Genomic DNA, 17,275 nt, shown 5'->3' with positions numbered 1-17,275 from the left:
GGCCAGGCTGGGGCCAAGGGTGTTGTCAGAGGGACACATTCAACCCTGACAAAAGAGACTGAGAAGGGCGAGGACCGGCTGAGAACAAACTGGCAAAACATCAGTGCATCCCTATATACTAGACATATAGACTACTGTGTTCTATATCAACATGCAGACTGACAGCAGCTGTTTGGCTGTTTACACTCAACATGAGTCCCTTAGCACTCTAAGGGACTGGAACCAAGTGCCACACGCATGTGTTCCGCCTGGAACATCGGCGTGATACTGAAGCTTTTTTTATTGTATAATATTTGTTTGGTGTGGAGGGGGGGCACAGGGGGGGTCCAGGTTCAGTTTTACAGTGGCACTGGCCCTTGTTGGCCCCTCCCTAGAACCGCCACTGCCCATACAGTGTGTACCGATGGAGAAATTAGCAACGTAGACCCAAGCTGCTGTAAACATGTTTATTTCTGCTGTAAAGATCGTCTTTTTTGAATGGGTGTGTATGTGGTTTCCTGTGTTTCTGCAGCCAGCCTCTAGTGGACACTCGATGAACTGCAGTTTTTAACACTTCCACATGGGCTTCATATTTTGAGACCGGAGGTTGCCGCTTGATATAAAGACGGCTCCCAAATGAACGTCTCGCCACTGTGAATCGGTTCTCATCGTTCACTTCAAAAGGAGTCGTTCAAAACACCGACTCGTCCGCGAACGTCCCATCTCTGGATGCTGGAGCGCAGAGCGGCAGCAGCTCAGTCAGTCAGTCCGTCGCTGCAGTCCGACAGAGCGGCGGAGCGGCAGAGCGGCAGCGCGGCCACTCATCAACGGGGAGCTGTGACGCTCTGTGGATCTGAATTAACGGTTCACGCTTCGCTTGGAAAACCGGGGAGGTTATGACGGTGTAACTCGCGTGGACATGAGGACAACCGACACGGGGACTTCTTTCACCAGGAGGACCGGGATTCCTGACTGGCATCGATTTTCACCGAGCGAATGAGAAAGGTGGTGATGCAGCACAAGAGACCGTCTCTCGGTACGCGACCAGTTCGCTTCAGCTTCGCGTCCGCCCTGTCTCGCTGCTCACTTGTTGTCTTTTCTATTCGAACAGCTTCCTTTAAAGGTTCTCTACCTGGCCCCGTTTTCTTAAAATGGATGATTATGACACAGCGGAGGAGGAAAGCTGTTAAAAAGTGGCGCTGCGAGTCTCCTGGTATCCCATCATGCTTTGGGCAGCGAACACGTCGCTTCCAATACACACTGAATGGAGGCGAACTCTCCGCCGCGTCAGTTCGCTTTCATTAGGCGCACAGCTAGCGTTGAGTTAGCCACCTAGCCAAATAGCTAGCAGGTTAGAGCTCATTCTATATCACCTACAGGGCAGCTAATATACCAGAGAGCCTAAATATGTCCACTTTGGTATATTCAGTTAATATCCATGTTCCTGGCTTCAGTGTGTGTGTGTTTATTCCCCGCTGTGCTAGCCAGCGTTAGCCGGATAAGTTAGCCGCTTGTTCGCCTGTAAGCTAGCACTCTGTGTCGGCTGATCACCCCACACAGACACAGGCTGCTGGCTCTGTCACAGAATGAACTTGGTATTCTGTGAGGAGACATCGTAGCTGCACACAGACCTGATGGATGACTACTAGATTTAATGCACAGAGCAGATACACACTCATGTGTTCAACTGTAGCTGGGCTTTAGCTGTAAGCATTAATATCACCACCTCTCTGTGTCTGTGTTTAAAGGAGGTATTCGTTGTGTTTCCATCCATCCTTCACATTAACTTGGAGCAGATGCAGAGCTGGACATCTTGCTCCTCGTCTTTTCAGTGGAGGAATACAGCCTGTGCTTATCTGAGATACACATGCATGCTGCTGACAAGGATGCATGTTTAGATAACACAGACAGGTCATGTATGCAGGGTATCTGCAGTGTGTTTAATAAGGATGCTCTCATATTGGGGCTGAGTATCGGCATCTGTCAACATCGGGCCCGATGATGAATATCGGCCATCAGTTGATTATTTGGCATCCACCGTTGCAGTAGCTGGTATCTGTTGCTTTGCATCAATGTCATGATGGCAAGCCACGTTTTCCCCCAGAATGGAAACTCTATTTATATTTGAAATCATCCATTATTTTATTTTACTGCTTTTTAAAGGATTTGGATGAAGCATATCAGTATTCCTGTTGCCTTAATGAGCAGGTGCTTTGACATAAGTTACCTTGTTAATTTGAGTAATTGAATTTGAAGATAGTGTAATGAAACCCTTAATGGCTTGAGCAATTTTCCTAATGTTTTTTTTTTTTTTTTTTTTTTTTTTTTTTTTACCATAGACTGTAATTCAGAATCAGAATCAGCTTTATTGGCCAGGTATGCTTGAACACACAGGGAATTTGACTTGGTAAGCTGTGCTCTCTTTGTACAAGAATAAAAATATAATAATAATAATAACATCTATAAACACAAAAAGAACAACAAATAGGCATTACTAATATGTACAGGCTAAAATAATATGATAATAGTGCAGTGGTGAGTAGTGCAAGTACAAGAGAGCGCAGTACCAGGGCGACCGTCAGTGGCGCCATCTTGGATGGCAATATAAAATATGGACGTAGTATCCTTGACGTCACCCATCTGTTTCTGAAGCGCTGTTTTGAGGCCAATCAGCGGCAGCCATATTGCTGCTGTCGAGCGAGTGTGACATAAAGAGGCGGGCTCTGAGCCTCCTAGCCAACAGCTACAGTGTTCCCGCCTGTCAATCAAGTCAGCTGTGCCTCTCATCGGAAGACTCGCAATCTTAATATCTTCGGAATTGACGCGTTAGGAAAAAGTTCGGAATGAGCTATCCAGACTACACTTGTTTTTTGAACCAGACTGTAAACATGTTTGTTTCTGCTGTAAAGATCGGCTTTTTTGAATGGGTGTGTATGTGGTTCCCGGTACTTCCGAAACCAGCCTCAAGCGGATCCTCGATGAGCTGCAGTTTATAGCACTTCCACATTGGACTCATATTTGTAGACCGGAGGTTGCTGCTTGGGTTGCACTCGTATCGTGGCTGAGTATCGGCACCTTGCAACATCAGGCCTGATGACAAATATCGGCCATCAGCAGATTATTTGTCTTCCACCTTTGCAGTAGCTGGTATCTGTTGCTTTGCATCAATGCCACGATGATCCTGAATGAACTGCAGTTTTTAGCACTTCTGCATTGGACTCATATTTTTAGACTGGAGGTTGCCGCTTGTGCAACACTGAGGGCTACAATGAAATACCAACAATGCTGACATTAGATGCTACAAATGTGGTTCTTAAAGTGATATTTTTTGTGGCTTCTTTGCCTTTTATTGATAGGACCGCTGAAGAGAGACAGGGAATGTGGGGAGTAGAGAAAGGGGGAAGATGCAGCAAATGTTTGCAACCGGGAGTCGAACCGCTGACCCCTGCGACGAGGACTATAGCCTTTGACAGCTAGGCCAACAGCGCCCCACAAATGTGGTTCTTGGTGACCAGATGCCGTAGGTGGTGCCGTCCCAAACAACAAGGGTCTCAGGAGTGTGGTTCCAGGAACGCAGTCCTGAATCTGCTGCCTCAAAGTCTGCAGATGCTACTTGGCCCATATAGAGGAATCCACTAAGGACCACGCCACACAAGGATATGAGTGTAAACATTTAATGAATTATCTGTGCGTGGTGTGGCCCAGCAGAAGGAGAATCAGGAAGGGGGTTCTGTCCCAGCGTTATCCTGCCAGAGCTGATCTTGACCCAGGCTGTACCTGGAATTCAGAATCAGAATCAGAAATACTTTTTTTTATCCTGGGAGGGAAATTCAGAAGAATTCATAGAAGAAGCGAGGACAAGTTGAGTAGAAGAGGATAAGGAGAGAGGTTAATTGAGGTAGAGTAAGGTGATGGAGGGAGGGTGGGTTGAAGAATCACATAGAAGGCTGGTGATAAGTCAGGTGATTTAAGGTGTGGTTCAGGCTTGGTCCTGCTCCTGAATTTTAGTCAACACCTTAACTTCATCCAGACAACAAAAAATCTTATTTCTACCACCAGAATCATTATAGCCTCTGATTTTCTTTAGCTTCCTTATCTCTCCTCTCCAAAGGGTCGCCTCAGCTCTGAATTATCTCTGCAGTCGACTGCGACGTGTACCAGCGGCGAAATGACTTGCATGTAGGCCGATCTCGCTCTTCATCTCTGCCATTTATTGCAATAAATGTGTGAATGCTAGTTGCACAACAATGCAATGCTTTAAAGAGAAGCTGGGTTCGTTCTGCAGTGTTGGAGATGCCACCGTGAGCACAGTCCAGTTGTTTGGTGATGGTTTCACAGATACTGCACAGCCTCCTGATACCTTAAGCCCCTGAAAAATATGTTTGTCATTTCTCTCCTGGTTGAAGGATTAAGTGTTTTGTGTGTGGGTGAGCCGGAGATTGTGAAGTATTTATTTTTCAGATGGCATGTTGTTAAACCTCCCCCCCCCTCCATACGGTGCAGGAGGGTTGTTTATTACTGTGATATTTCAGATATCTCTTGATATATGACGGACCAGCGTCCCATGTGTGTTTTGACTGTAATTCAGCTTTGTTGGGCTGAAGGGACGCCCATCAGGGAGTGATGGATGATACTAATGGTTACTTGGGTTACACTGCAAGGGTGGAGGATTGACAGATAAAGGGTTAAGAGCTTTAGTAGGTGAATTTGTCTGGGTGTTTTTGTGCAAGAACAACAGAAGTACAGTAGAAAGCAAAGGTACAGGGGTTTAAGAATTGTGACTGACTCTTTGTTTCTCCTCTTTCAGAATCGCCATGACCATTTTCCCGCTGACCCGTCTCTCCTCCGCTGAGGGACACTGGCCTTTTTCTGTTTCTGGATTTATCATTACCGGGATGAGATAATAACGTCAACCAGCTTGTGCATGCTGCTACAACAACACCTGTGGCACTTGTGAACCTACCCCACCCACCCTTGACCCCCCTCCCCCCCTCCCCTCCTCGAGCAGAGAGTTCACTTCAACAGCCGAAAACATGACGACCCCGGCGCTCCTGCCGCTGTCGGGCCGCAGGATACCCACTTTGTCGCCAGGAGCCTCCTCTTTCCCGCATCACAGGGCCACGTTGAGGCTCTCTGAGAAGTTCATCCTCCTCCTCATCCTCAGTGCCTTCATCACCTTATGCTTCGGGGCCTTCTTCTTCCTCCCGGACAATTCCAAGCACAAGCGCTTTGACTTGGGCTTGGAGGATGTGCTCATCCCTCATATTGACCCTCCCAAAGAGGGGAAGCATGCGTCTGGACAGGTGGTCATACATGGACAGGGAGCACATGATGAGCACAGACACAGGTAAGGAGCTTTAGAGGATCTATCTGGTGTGTTGCATGGTTGTGCACAGGTTGCAGTTTCATGCTCTGACTCTATTTCTGATCCAAATATTTTAATAATAATAACTTTATTTGTGGAGCCCCTTTAAAAACAGATGTTTACAAAGTGCTTTGACAAGCTGATCATGATTCAAATAACAATTCAACCTGTTGACAGACAGAGAGGAGGGGAGGAATTCTAAAAATGTGAAAACAAAATACAACGCAGAAGATTAAAAAGGATAAAGTGGTGACACAGTCGACCAATAAATATTCCTTAATGAGTTTTTCAAAAATAAATATATAAAAATAAATGAATAGAAATTGATAAATAAAAATAAATAAAATAAAAATGAATAAAAATAAATAAATAAAACTCTATAAATAAAAATGGATAAGTAAATAAAAGCATTAAATTATTAAATAAAGTAATTAAATAAATAAATAAAAATTAATAAAAAAATGGATATATCCAAATAAATGAAAACAAATAAAAATGGATAAGTTAATAAAAGCATTAAAGGACAATAAAAAGGTTTTCAGAATAAGAAGATGACATCTCATCAGATAAATTAGAAAATGTAAAAGGATGAATTAAGAACATTCAAATAATAAATTAAAAAGAAATAATACAACAATAACTAATCGGATAGAATTAAAAACAATTAATTAATTAGTTGGATAAAAACTTAAAATGATAAATAATTAGAAATAAAAGTGGTTAAAAGGATGAAGTCACATAAAAGCAAGTCTGTAAAAATGGGTCTTCAGAGATTTAAAAGATGTCACTGAGTCTGCTAGGCTCGTCTCCTCGGGAGGTCGTTCCAAAGCAGAGGGGCTCTGATGGAGAAAGCTTGATCCCCTCGACTTTGGAACGACCAAAAATGACCCATCCTAAGACCTAGGGCCGCGAGATGGCTCGTAAGGTGTTAGCATTCCAGCAATGTAGCTCAATATAGGGGCGAGACCTGAACAAGCTTTAAAAGTGGTCAGTAAAATCTTAAAATCTATTCTAGAAGACAGAGGAGAGGAGTGCTAACAGAGAAGCACTGATTGCTTTTGCAGTGCACTGTACTTCTCCACTTTTACTATGAATGCAACAACACTGTGATTTTGCAGGGGTCTTAAAGGGGACATATCACGCTTTTTTCATCAATATATATATTGGTCTAAGAGGTCCCCAAAACATGTCTTTAAAGTTTATGCTCAAAAAAACACTTTGAAATCAGATTTAGGTCTGCCTGAAAGCCCTCTTCTTCGGCCCTCCTCAGAACAGTCTGTTTTCTCTCTGACCACGCCCCCTCAGGAAGTGTGTGTGGCCTCGGCTCTCCAGCACGTTGATCTAATGTTTACATGTTGGCTGAATATACACGGCTGCTCACAGACCCGCGTTACTTCAACCCTCTGAATCTGATCCAGAATCTGATCCTGACGGAGAGGCGCCTGCAGCAGGACCCTTCTGAACCATTGGTCACAGATTTAGTGTTTCTTGTTGTTTTATTTGTCAGTATGTCGACATGTGTCTTGGTACACAGCTACGAACATGTAGCTATGTGGCTATGCTAACTAGCGCTAGCACTTATCCATGATAAATAAAAATCATCCACTAGATCTTCAAATCTGCAGACGTGGGGAGTAAAACCGACCTCTGCCAGAAAGGCAGCAGGACCTTTCTGAAGGATTGGTCACAGATTTAGTGTTTCTTGTTGTTTTATTTGTTAGAATGTAGACGTGTGTCTTGGTACACAGCTACAGCTACAGCTACAGCTACGACATGTAGCTGTGTAGCTATGCTAACTAGCGCTAGCACTTATCCATGATAAATAAAAATCATCCACTAGATCTTCAAATCTGCAGACGTGGGGAGTAAAACCGACCATTGTGTTTATTAAGACACCCTACAACTAGCATGCCTCCCTCCTAAGCTCCTTGTTAGCACACATGTGTGCAGGGAATGAAAAACGGAGGAGGGGTTGAGTTGTATTTTATACAGTCTATGGGCTGAACAAGCTCCGAGCTCTGACTCCGTGACAGACCGGATATTGTTGTGACGTAACAAAAACACGGAAGTCTGAAACGGCTGGTTTCACACACATTTACAGAAAGGTGGAGAAATCAGAACAGGGGCAGAATGGATTTCTTTCATTCTCGGGGGGTTTGTAGACATGCCAGGGAAAACATATTTCAGGTAGAGAACCATTAAAAAGTCAATTTTGCATGATATGTCACATTTAAATATTAACATGTAACCGATCTTGTTGAATTTAATGCTGAAGAACTCTGGTTTGATCCGTTCTTCTTCAGGTTTCAGGAGCAGTTTATTATAGATTCATGCGGCCCATTTGCTTAATGAGTCCGACTCAGGGATTTTCCTGCAGTTTGGAAGACTCATCCTCCTGCCTTTTTATGCTCAGCTTTATATGTTGTAAACAAACAAACAAACCAGCGGACAGTCTGGGGTTAGAGCTTGTGCAGCGGCGTGTAAACAGGAAGTGATGCTTTAATTTGCCTTATAAACAGCTACTGAACCACAGGACTCAAACCAAGCCTCATTTGCACGTGGGCAAAGTTATTATGAGGTTACTGTTGAGCGAGGGAGGGAAATTATCGGCATACAGGTGACTTCAGGGAGGCAGGAGGATTTTCTGTTCCTGTTCAACTTGTTTCTGCATCTCTGACATCTCTGACACAGGCAGCAAACAGGATGTCTCCAAAAATGCAGCTGCAGGCTACGAGTATGCAGTGCTGTGTAGTTTTGGAGAAGTGTTTGGCTCATTTCAATCCACCCTTCAGCATAAAGCACCCTGTCCCGTCCTGAAGAGAGGTTTTGTTTTCTGTGAGACGGAAACTTTTGCAGCTACATTTTTTAACCGTCACTCTTCACCACGCCTAAACCTTTTTCCTCCTTGTTATGTCACTCACTAATACACGGTAGAGTATGTTTGTACACTCATCACTTCTTCCTCAGTCTGTCGAGACACTAACACAGGACTTCCACTAGATCATCTGGGGGCTTGATGCCGTGTTTAGGTCTGGGTCTAATCTTAGCTATTGTGGGTTGCAGGTTGCACCTCAGTAACTACTGTACAAAACAAAACGCTCTTACATTATTAACTTATTATTACTAAACCTAAACGGACGGGGAGTACAGCACCAAGGTGATCCAAAGTGACTCCAACCACTGCCCGGTGCTGCTGGAGCCAAACCTGGCAACATAATACAAACCCGGGACTTCCACCAGATCCGTGTCCAGTCCGTCTCCATCCGTCTACACCCACTTGTTGCATTATCAGAACCCAGCATGGAGCAGGACCACCGCACAGCTGGAGTCATGTGACCGAGGTTTCCCTGCTGTAATCACTGAATCAAGGATTCTCCTCCTCCTCCTCTCCTCATCCATGTTGTCTTTCTGGTCCTCTGAAAACCTCTGACCTGTTGACTCCAGGCCTGGCTCCGCTCATCATGACTTTGGTTTGTTGTTGTAGTTAAGTGAAATACGATCTGGTGATAACACCGAGTGTTGGTGTTTTGGTGAAACCTGACTTCCTGTCCTGCTCCATCTGCTCTGTTGAGATTGATGCGTCGTGCTCTGGCATCCGGCAAAAATAGAAGTCTGGCGTATCTGATCCGGAGGGCTCCGACCTGCCGGATCAGAGACGGAGCGGATCCAGTGGAAGTTAACACATTGACTAGATTAGAAACCAGATCCAGTGCTTTGATGGATCGAAGACGGAGGTGCACTCTCCTGGCCATTTACAAGTCGTCTTTTTCTGTCTTCCCTCCATCGTTTCTTGCAGCTGTGGCGTTCCTGTCGACTCCTCTCACCCCTCGTGTTTGCGTCAGGGTGTGATTGTTGAACTTCCTGTACAGCAGAAACGTCATCACGCTGGCCTCTCTGTTGTGGTCCCAGGGGCAGACGTGGTGGTTTGAACTTGATGAGCTAGAACACACAGGCTGTTTGCAGAGCTTTAGTAACTGCTTAAACAGGCTTGGAAACGACTGCCCGCCGTGAGCCAAACGCTGGTACATTTTGGCTCCAGCTTTTACATTTGTCATTTGGTTTGTCCAGCCTCTTTGGCCGCCTGCCAGCCATCCTTTTCAAGCTCTCCTCTCCCTCCTCCTAAATCAGATTCATATTTGGCTCTTCTAAGTGTCTTGTGCTGTTTAAAATCTGCTGTGCTGGACAAGCTACATGCCCTGCTACCAGATTGTTATTCCAGACTGACTCCGGTTACGTTAAAAGGACTTTTATCATATTTACATTTCAGTAAACTGTGAAAGAGCTGGAAGACATCCTGTCAAGTGAACTGTACACAGCTTTTAATCCTCTGGATGTTCTGATCATTCAGGTTTTGTTTATTTAACTCAGAATATTTGTTTCTGCAGAACACCAGCACGCACAGAAACAAGAACGCAGCTTTATCATTTCTTTAATTGCTTGTTGAATGTCAGGCCGTGTGGGTTTCTGGATTTCAGGCATTGTTTCCCCCACACATCGGGGAATGTAACTATTGTTCTGTCTTTGTGGTCTCGTACACAGAGCTCTAAAAATACAGTACAGTAGATGAGTAAATAAGCTGCATAAACATGACCTGAAATTCAAAAAGTCAGACAGACATCTAGTGGAGGAATTTTTGGTGCTCTTTTTCTTCCTGTCTTCCAATATTGAGGTTGAATATTGAGTCTACAAACTTGACATGGAGGGAAACGAGATAAAAATCAAACGCATCCTTTGTCACTCGATGTCTCCGTCCCACCACATTCCCCAAAGTCACACAGTTCAGCCGGCTGTCTGTGTGGTTGGACTGAAACTGGATGTTGAGAAACCAGACTTATTCAACCTCTGTTTGGGGATGTTTTCAAAGAAATGACCGACTATCAAATACCTAGAGCACCTAAAAGTTTGACTCCTGTAGAAGTTACCAGGGAATTCCACCAGATCCGTGTCTGGTCTGTCTCTGAGCAGGACCACCAGACAGCTGGAGTCATGTGACAGAGGTTTTCCCCCGCTGTAATCCCTGAATCAAGGATTCTCCTCCTCCTCCTCTCCTCATCCATGTTGTCTTTCTGGTCCTCTGAAAACCTCTGACCTGTTGACTCCAGGCCTGGCTCCGCTCATCATGACTTTGGTTTGTTGTTGTAGTTAAGTGAAATACGATCTGGTGATAACACAGAGTGTTTTATTCTGAAAATTAACCGGATGTTTTCATTTTGTTTTGGTGAAACCTGACTTCCTGTCCCGCTCCATCTGCTCTGTTGAGATTGATGCGTCATCCGGCACAAATACTAGTCTGAATCAGAGACGCAGCCGGAACGCAACGGAGTGGATCCAGTGGAAGTTAACACATTGACTAGAATAGAAACCATCAGATCTGGTGCTGTGACGGATCAGAGACGGATTCGGAATTTGGCCGTTAGCCTTTCCGTTCAGTTGACCGTGTGAAACAAGATGTGTATCTCTGATAAATGTTTACAGTATTCAAACAATGGTCGCCTCTTCTGATGCTGCTTCTTTGGATGTCTAACATAAATGTGCATAAGAAATATATGAGACATACTGCACATATACTGTGTGTGTACTACTTTCTGATTATAAAACACTCAGGCCTCAGAAAATCTGCACAAAATTACCAAACAGCAGGCGAGAAGGATCATTTTGTAGGTAAGGTCTCCTCATGCTGCTGTAAGAGGTCGTTAGCTGCACTCAGAGCTGAGGGAAGGTGTTAAAAGCAGCTTCTCACACAGTGGGGACTGCTGAGTGTTGCTTCCCCCTGTGATGCCTTTTAATTTTTCTCCTCTCCCCGAGCTTTGCCTGCTTAAAGAAATGTTATTATTGTGTTGTTTGTTTTGCGGGGAACACGAGGATTGGAGATGTTCATTATTTCCCTGGAGAGGGAGGTTTGCAGAGGGGATGAGAGAGGAGACTCCAGCTGTTACCGGAGCATCTGGACCAACATGTAACCAGGATGCATTTGTGGGCTGCTTTTTATGCCTCTCTCTCTCTCTCTCTCTCTCTCTCTCTCTCTCTCTCTCTCTCTCTCTCTCTCTCTCTCTGTAAATTCCAGCTTAGCAGCAACAATCAATTAATTACTGCTGACTGTTTAACTAATCAACAACTGTTTCAATCCATGAATTGTTTCAGAGTCTTTTTAGCTGCAGAAAACCTCAAAATGTACAGCTTACCGTTTTTCAACTGCACATATTCCCTGATACCTGTCCTCCTCTTTGAAAGTTAATTGAATATTTGTGACCTTTCCTGAAATTGAATAGACCACACAGCCTCAGGATGCAGCAATGGTCTGCACATATGGTGTTTCTTCATCGTTGGTGAATAGTGATTGTTAAATAAGCTGGATTGAGTGCACCTCTGAAGCTTTCTGCACGGCTTGATGTAGTTTAAATGTAGTTTGCAACCATAGACTGTATAAAATATGGACGTAGTATCCGTGACGTCACACATCTGTTTCTGAAGCGCTGTTAAAGAGGCGGGCTTTGAGTCTCCTAGCCAACAGCTACTGTGTTCCCACCTGTCAGTCAAGTCAGCTGTGCCTCTCATTGGAAGACTCGTAATCTTAATATCTTCCAAATTGCCACGTTAGAAAAAAATTCTGCCCCCGTACAGTGTGTGCCGATTGAGAAATGAGCTATCCAGATTACACTTGTTTTTTGTACCAGGGTGTAAACATGTTTATTTCTGCTGTAAAGATCGGCTTCTTTGAATTGGTGTGCGTGTGGTTTCCGGTACTTCCGTAGTCAGCCTCAAGTGGATCCTTGATGAACTGCAGTTTTTAGCACTTCCGCATTTGACTCATATATTTAGACCGGAGGTTGCTGCTTGGTTGCAAACAGAGCTCACCTCCTACAGATGACAGAATTATTCAGGCTTTAAATGCTTACATTAATATGAGCTGCTGTTAGGGCTGGGCGATAAATCAATAACGATAATTATCATAATTTTTTTTTCTCAATAAAGATATAACAAATGTTCGATAAAAATGTGATATATTTAAAGCTGTAGTTACACCCCAAACAACGGGAAAGGGAGGGGGTGTGATGTGTCTTTAATGCTAGTTGTCACCCAACATTAAACAGAATAAGATGACGGCATTGAACAGCCAATCATGTCGCAGAGAATGAGGTAGGTGTGAATAAGACTGGCTGGAGCTTGTTTGCATCTGTCACATGCAGGGCTAACACCAGGGAAGATTCTGGAAAGCTTGACCTTTGACATATGGAGGCGGCGAACAATTTTAAACTGAATAAGGCCGTGCCCCGCACAAATGGAAGCAGCTGATGTTAATGTGTTCTTTTCGCCACAGCTGCCTCGTCTGTTCTTTAAAATCGTCATTGTGTGCTCCGGAGGACCAAGGTTCAGACGCCCTCTGGAAAACGAGGCGAGCTAGCATTTAGAAAGACCCTCAGGAGCACAGGCGGGCTCGTAATAATCTCACCTTTACTTTATTTTGCCGGAGAAAGCCCCACAGATCATGCCCTCAGTTCACAGGCTCACACCGTCAACAGTCTGATGAAAGCTTTTAAGAGGAACATTATTTCAGATGCTGCAGGGGGATCCGCCTGCTCTGTCCTGAAATATTTGAGGCATTGACTATCATTACAAATGTCTGAGAGTGTTTTTAAAGCTTCTCTGCACACGTGGTCAAAAACATGTCTCACTGTCACCATCTTTAGTTCTGTGTCTGTGAGGTAGCATTCCTCGGCTGGTTGACGTACATGTTTTCTACTCCATATCTTCAGTAGATATCTCAGAGGATGCTCTCTAGGACTCTCTTTGCTTTCAGGCTCTTTCGTAACATGAGCCAACAGATGGGTTATGGGTTAAACTGGTTGTACTGGACACGCCTGAGGCTCACAGACTGTTGCTAACAGACAGAAGGAAACATGCTATAGCAACCCACCATAACACCTTCACTACATGACTGTGTTGCCTCAAATATTGCAAGACTCCCACTACTTACAGATAAACTGTAAAAACTCTGGAGCTTCATATCTACCAATCTAATGTAGAACAATTCTCCTCTTGTGTGAGCAGCCATTTCTTCTTTGTGGACGAGGCTCGATGAGCAGCAGTTACTGTTTCTGGCTTCTCCTATATCCTCACAGTCTTCTTCTTTTGGGCTGGAAACAGAAGCGTCTCCAAACCTCATTAAACTGAACTGAAACTATGAACCCAACCAGGGTCAAGTGGAAACTGTTCACAAGTTCCTTATGCAACTCCTCTTTGCTCCACAATCGACACCGAAACTACTCAGTAGAGATGTTTTTGGTGTAATTGAGGAACAGATCAGTGAAATCATGATGCCATTATTTAGTATTTGCATCAGATCAGAGCTTCAAACATAAGATAGGTCACTTGCTATGTGATGCGTGTTAAACTAGTAACAGTATGTGGACATGTATTAGTCTTCTGCCTAATGTGATGGATGTTTATGTATAATAAATGGACGTAGTATCCGTGACGTCACCCATCTGTTCCTGAAGCCAATCATCAGTGGTCGCCATATTGGAAATGCTGAACTCAACCTAACTTTGTCCAACTAGCCTTACGTCTTTTCGATCAACGCGAACTGGGTTGTATTTCCGGGCTGGTGCTCGCGCTGTTTCGGAGCTGGTTGAACTCGCGAACCAACACGGCACCCGTTTGTTTTTCCGCGCCCGCTCGAGCCCCTGGAATTGGCGTGTCATGACATCAGATTTACGTGACCGCTTTACCCAGCAGCGCTAGCACAAACTTTCCCTCACAACAACAACGATGGCGGACAACGGCAGCTTGTCTCCTCGGCCGACCAAATGCTTTGCCTTGGAATCAATTAGTCTCTTTTATTTTTTCGATGCAGGATAATAGTGGAAACATGTCTGGTTTGTGTTTTTGATCACGGCAACCCCGCCCCTCGCCCCAGACGTAAGCGGTTCACGGTTCTAGACCAGCAAAGAGTTGGAGCCGCTCTGGAACCAGTTTTCCCAGCCGGGAGCCGGTTCATTGAGCGCCGGCTCCGAACCGGCCTTGAAAACTGCCTCGCTTGAAAAGGGGTATGAGAGGTTAAGAGGCGGGCCTTTAGCCTTTTGCTAACAGCTGCAGGGTGCCCGCCTGTCAATCAAGTCAGCCATGCCCTTATTTGGGCAAAACTGTAATATCTTTGAAAATAATGAGTTGTATTAAATTCACCCCTGTACAGTGTGTGCTGATAGAGACATTAGCTAATCAGACCTTTACTGTTTTTGAACCAGGCTGTAAACATGTTTATTTCTGCTGTAAAGATGGTCTTCTTTGAATGGGTGTGTATGTGGTTTCCTGCGTTTCTGCAGCCAGCCTCTAGTGGACGCTCGATGAACTGCAGTTTTTAGCACTTCTGCACGGGCTTCATATTTTAAGACCAGAGTCTGCCGCTTGATTAAAGGACGTATTTAGCATCTCTACTGTGTGTATGAGGAGGTATTTGGATTCATATGGAGCTATAATCTATCACTGACGATGTGGATTGAAATACAGCTCCTCTGGAAGGCCATAAATCACTCTGTGCAGCCATCTAAGACCCCGCTTTGGTCTGACTCAAATCATACTGGAGTAGCCATGAGCTGTACGTCCATATGAGCGAGAGGCAGGCTGACATGTTGATAGAGCTGGGCTGCAGAGTAGCTCTACGTTGGTACAGCAGCATAACACAGGCTGGAGACCAGTCCCTCTTCTTCTGGTATAAGACATGGAGACATCATGACTGACCCTGAGGTATAACAGGGACTGAATATTACATTTCACTCAGGCAGCTTGTTTTACATCACAGAACATAAATTATATTGCCTCCAGACTACCAGATTATAATTGACCCAGGCTCAGAATGTAAACAGCTTTATCTGTATTGCTGTCACAGTCGCTGACAGGAGGGCTGGGTGATATTCTGATTATATGATTACAGTTATTAATAAGGTTTCAGGCCACGGCATAATGACAGAGCGTTTGATGATGGGTGTTTTTGTGGGAGTTGTGTCTTATTAATGTAACAGTGAGACGCAGTCGTAAATTGCATGTTGGCATTGATTTCTAAATGGGGTTTTGAGTGCATTTGCCAAGGGCTCTGAAACATACTCAACTGCTGTTTTGACAATTGATTTATTGTTTGAGTCGTTTTTTGAACACGTGCTAATTTAAGGTTCTTCAGTTTGGATGAAATCCTCTTTTTGTGTCATTTGCAGAAACTTGGACTGTGAGAAGTGATGAGAAGGGATCATTTCAGATTAATTGATGAAGATTGTTTAAATTTTTCACAGTAAAACTTTGTAACAGCCTTGTGTTGTAGTCAGCCTAACACAGGACTTCCACCAGATCTGTGTCCGGTCAGCCTCCGATCCGCTGCGATCTGTCTCCGCAGCACGGAGCAGGACCGCCAGACAGTTGGAGTCATGTGACCGAGGTTTTCCCACGGTAATCACTGAATCAAGGATTCTCCTCTCCTCATCCATGTTGTCTTTCTGGTCCTCTGAAAACCTCTGACCTGTTGACTCCAGGCCTGGCTCCGCTCATCATGACTTTGGTTTGTTGTTGTAGTTAAGTGAAATACGATCTGGTGATAACACAGAGTGTTTGATTCTGAAAATTAACCGGATGTTTTCATTTTGTTTTGGTGACACCTGACTTCCTGTCCCGCTCCATCTGCTCTGTTGAGATTGATAGAAGTCTTGCGTTTCTGATCCGGAGGGCTCAGACCTGCCGGATCAGAGACGCAGCCGGAACGCAATGGAGTGGATCCAGTGGAAGTTAACACATTGACTAGAATAGAAACCTATCAACTCTCAGTACTGTATTACCCTCCACTTTGATTTGTGCTTGAGTGACTGTATGATAACAGGAGTGGGTTATGTTTGAGTATAACCACGCCTTCATTCTTCAAAGAGAACCAATAAAATTGGCAGAAACCCTGACTGGAGAGGAGGAACTTGAGTGCTGTCAGCAGTGGTTCCTGTGGTTTATTCAGATGGCGCAAGTTCTCTTACATTGACTGTCTTACAGCGTGCGGTTTGGTCTTTATGTCATGAAGGAAGCAGAACTGATTTGAAAGTGAAAGAGGAAGGACGAGGTGACACCCTTATGCGTGGTGTAACCTACGGCTTCAAAAATGGCCCCGTCAGACCTCAGGGTCACTGGAGTCCGCTTCGTATCATATTTCACTTTGTATATTTTATGACAGAAGACAGAAAGAAGAAGAAGAGATGCAATAATAACTTCATGCATGAGCAAATCCTACTCATGCGGATATCCAGGCAAGTTCACTTAGCCAGCGGAGAAGCCATTGGTAGATGATGTGATATCTACTGGACCGTGGGGCAAAAATAATCCCTCAGAAGGAAGGATACTGCAGGGCCAGAACACGCCTGTTTATTTTCCCCTCAGCTGTGAAGACGAGACAGACAGAATCCCAAAACTGGTACTTCTGAGCTGTTCCAGATCCCTGCTGGCCTTCAAATGAAGTCGCACCGCAGACAGAATCCTCATTACAATGAGCAGCATGAGCCGTGCATTTCCATAAGAACACCATATGCCTGAGAAAGGTAGAGGCTTTACAAAACACACAGAGAAATATGCATTCTCCTCAATATGACACAACCATAACTGTTGATCACTGCGTGGCACATTCACAGACTCACATTGGGGTTAGATTTGGTGGCAGATGGTGACCCTGTGGAAACCTCCTGGGGGTTTTGGCAAGCTCCTACCCTGTCTGCTCATGTTGTAGTTTTCCAAATATGGACTGGAAACACAATTTAGAGAATTGACCTAGATGCTCCGAGTGTAAATGTGCACAAACGCTGCTTTCTGAAGGATGTTTACGGCCAAATTCCATCAGATCCATCATGGCACTGGATCTCATAGGTTTCTATTCTAGTCAATGTGTTAACTTCCACTGGATCCGCTCTGTTG

General features: G+C 44.6%; 1 protein-coding gene across 5 annotated transcripts in view; it reads left to right on the top strand.

The window, feature by feature from the left end:
- Nucleotides 1-691: 691 nt before the first annotated feature.
- The window catches only part of man1a2 (mannosidase, alpha, class 1A, member 2), a 229,315-nt gene continuing 212,731 nt past the window's right edge, over nucleotides 692-17,275 (top strand). The window contains exons 1-2 of one of the 5 annotated variants that reach the window (XM_034694708.1): nucleotides 692-1,015; nucleotides 4,787-5,326. In XM_034694708.1, coding sequence (XP_034550599.1) covers nucleotides 5,013-5,326 — 314 coding nt within the window. In that variant the 5' untranslated portion in view covers nucleotides 692-1,015; nucleotides 4,787-5,012. The remainder of the gene's footprint in view (nucleotides 1,016-4,786; nucleotides 5,327-17,275) is intronic. The other 4 variants (XM_034694707.1, XM_034694706.1, XM_034694710.1 and 1 more) reach the window with 4 other exon arrangements.

This window comes from Notolabrus celidotus, chromosome 10 (genome assembly GCF_009762535.1).
Source record: "Notolabrus celidotus isolate fNotCel1 chromosome 10, fNotCel1.pri, whole genome shotgun sequence".
Taxonomy (NCBI): Eukaryota; Metazoa; Chordata; class Actinopteri; order Labriformes; family Labridae; genus Notolabrus; species Notolabrus celidotus.
The sequence above is the reverse complement of the archived record's forward strand: the minus strand, read 5'-3'. Positions and strand labels throughout refer to the sequence as shown.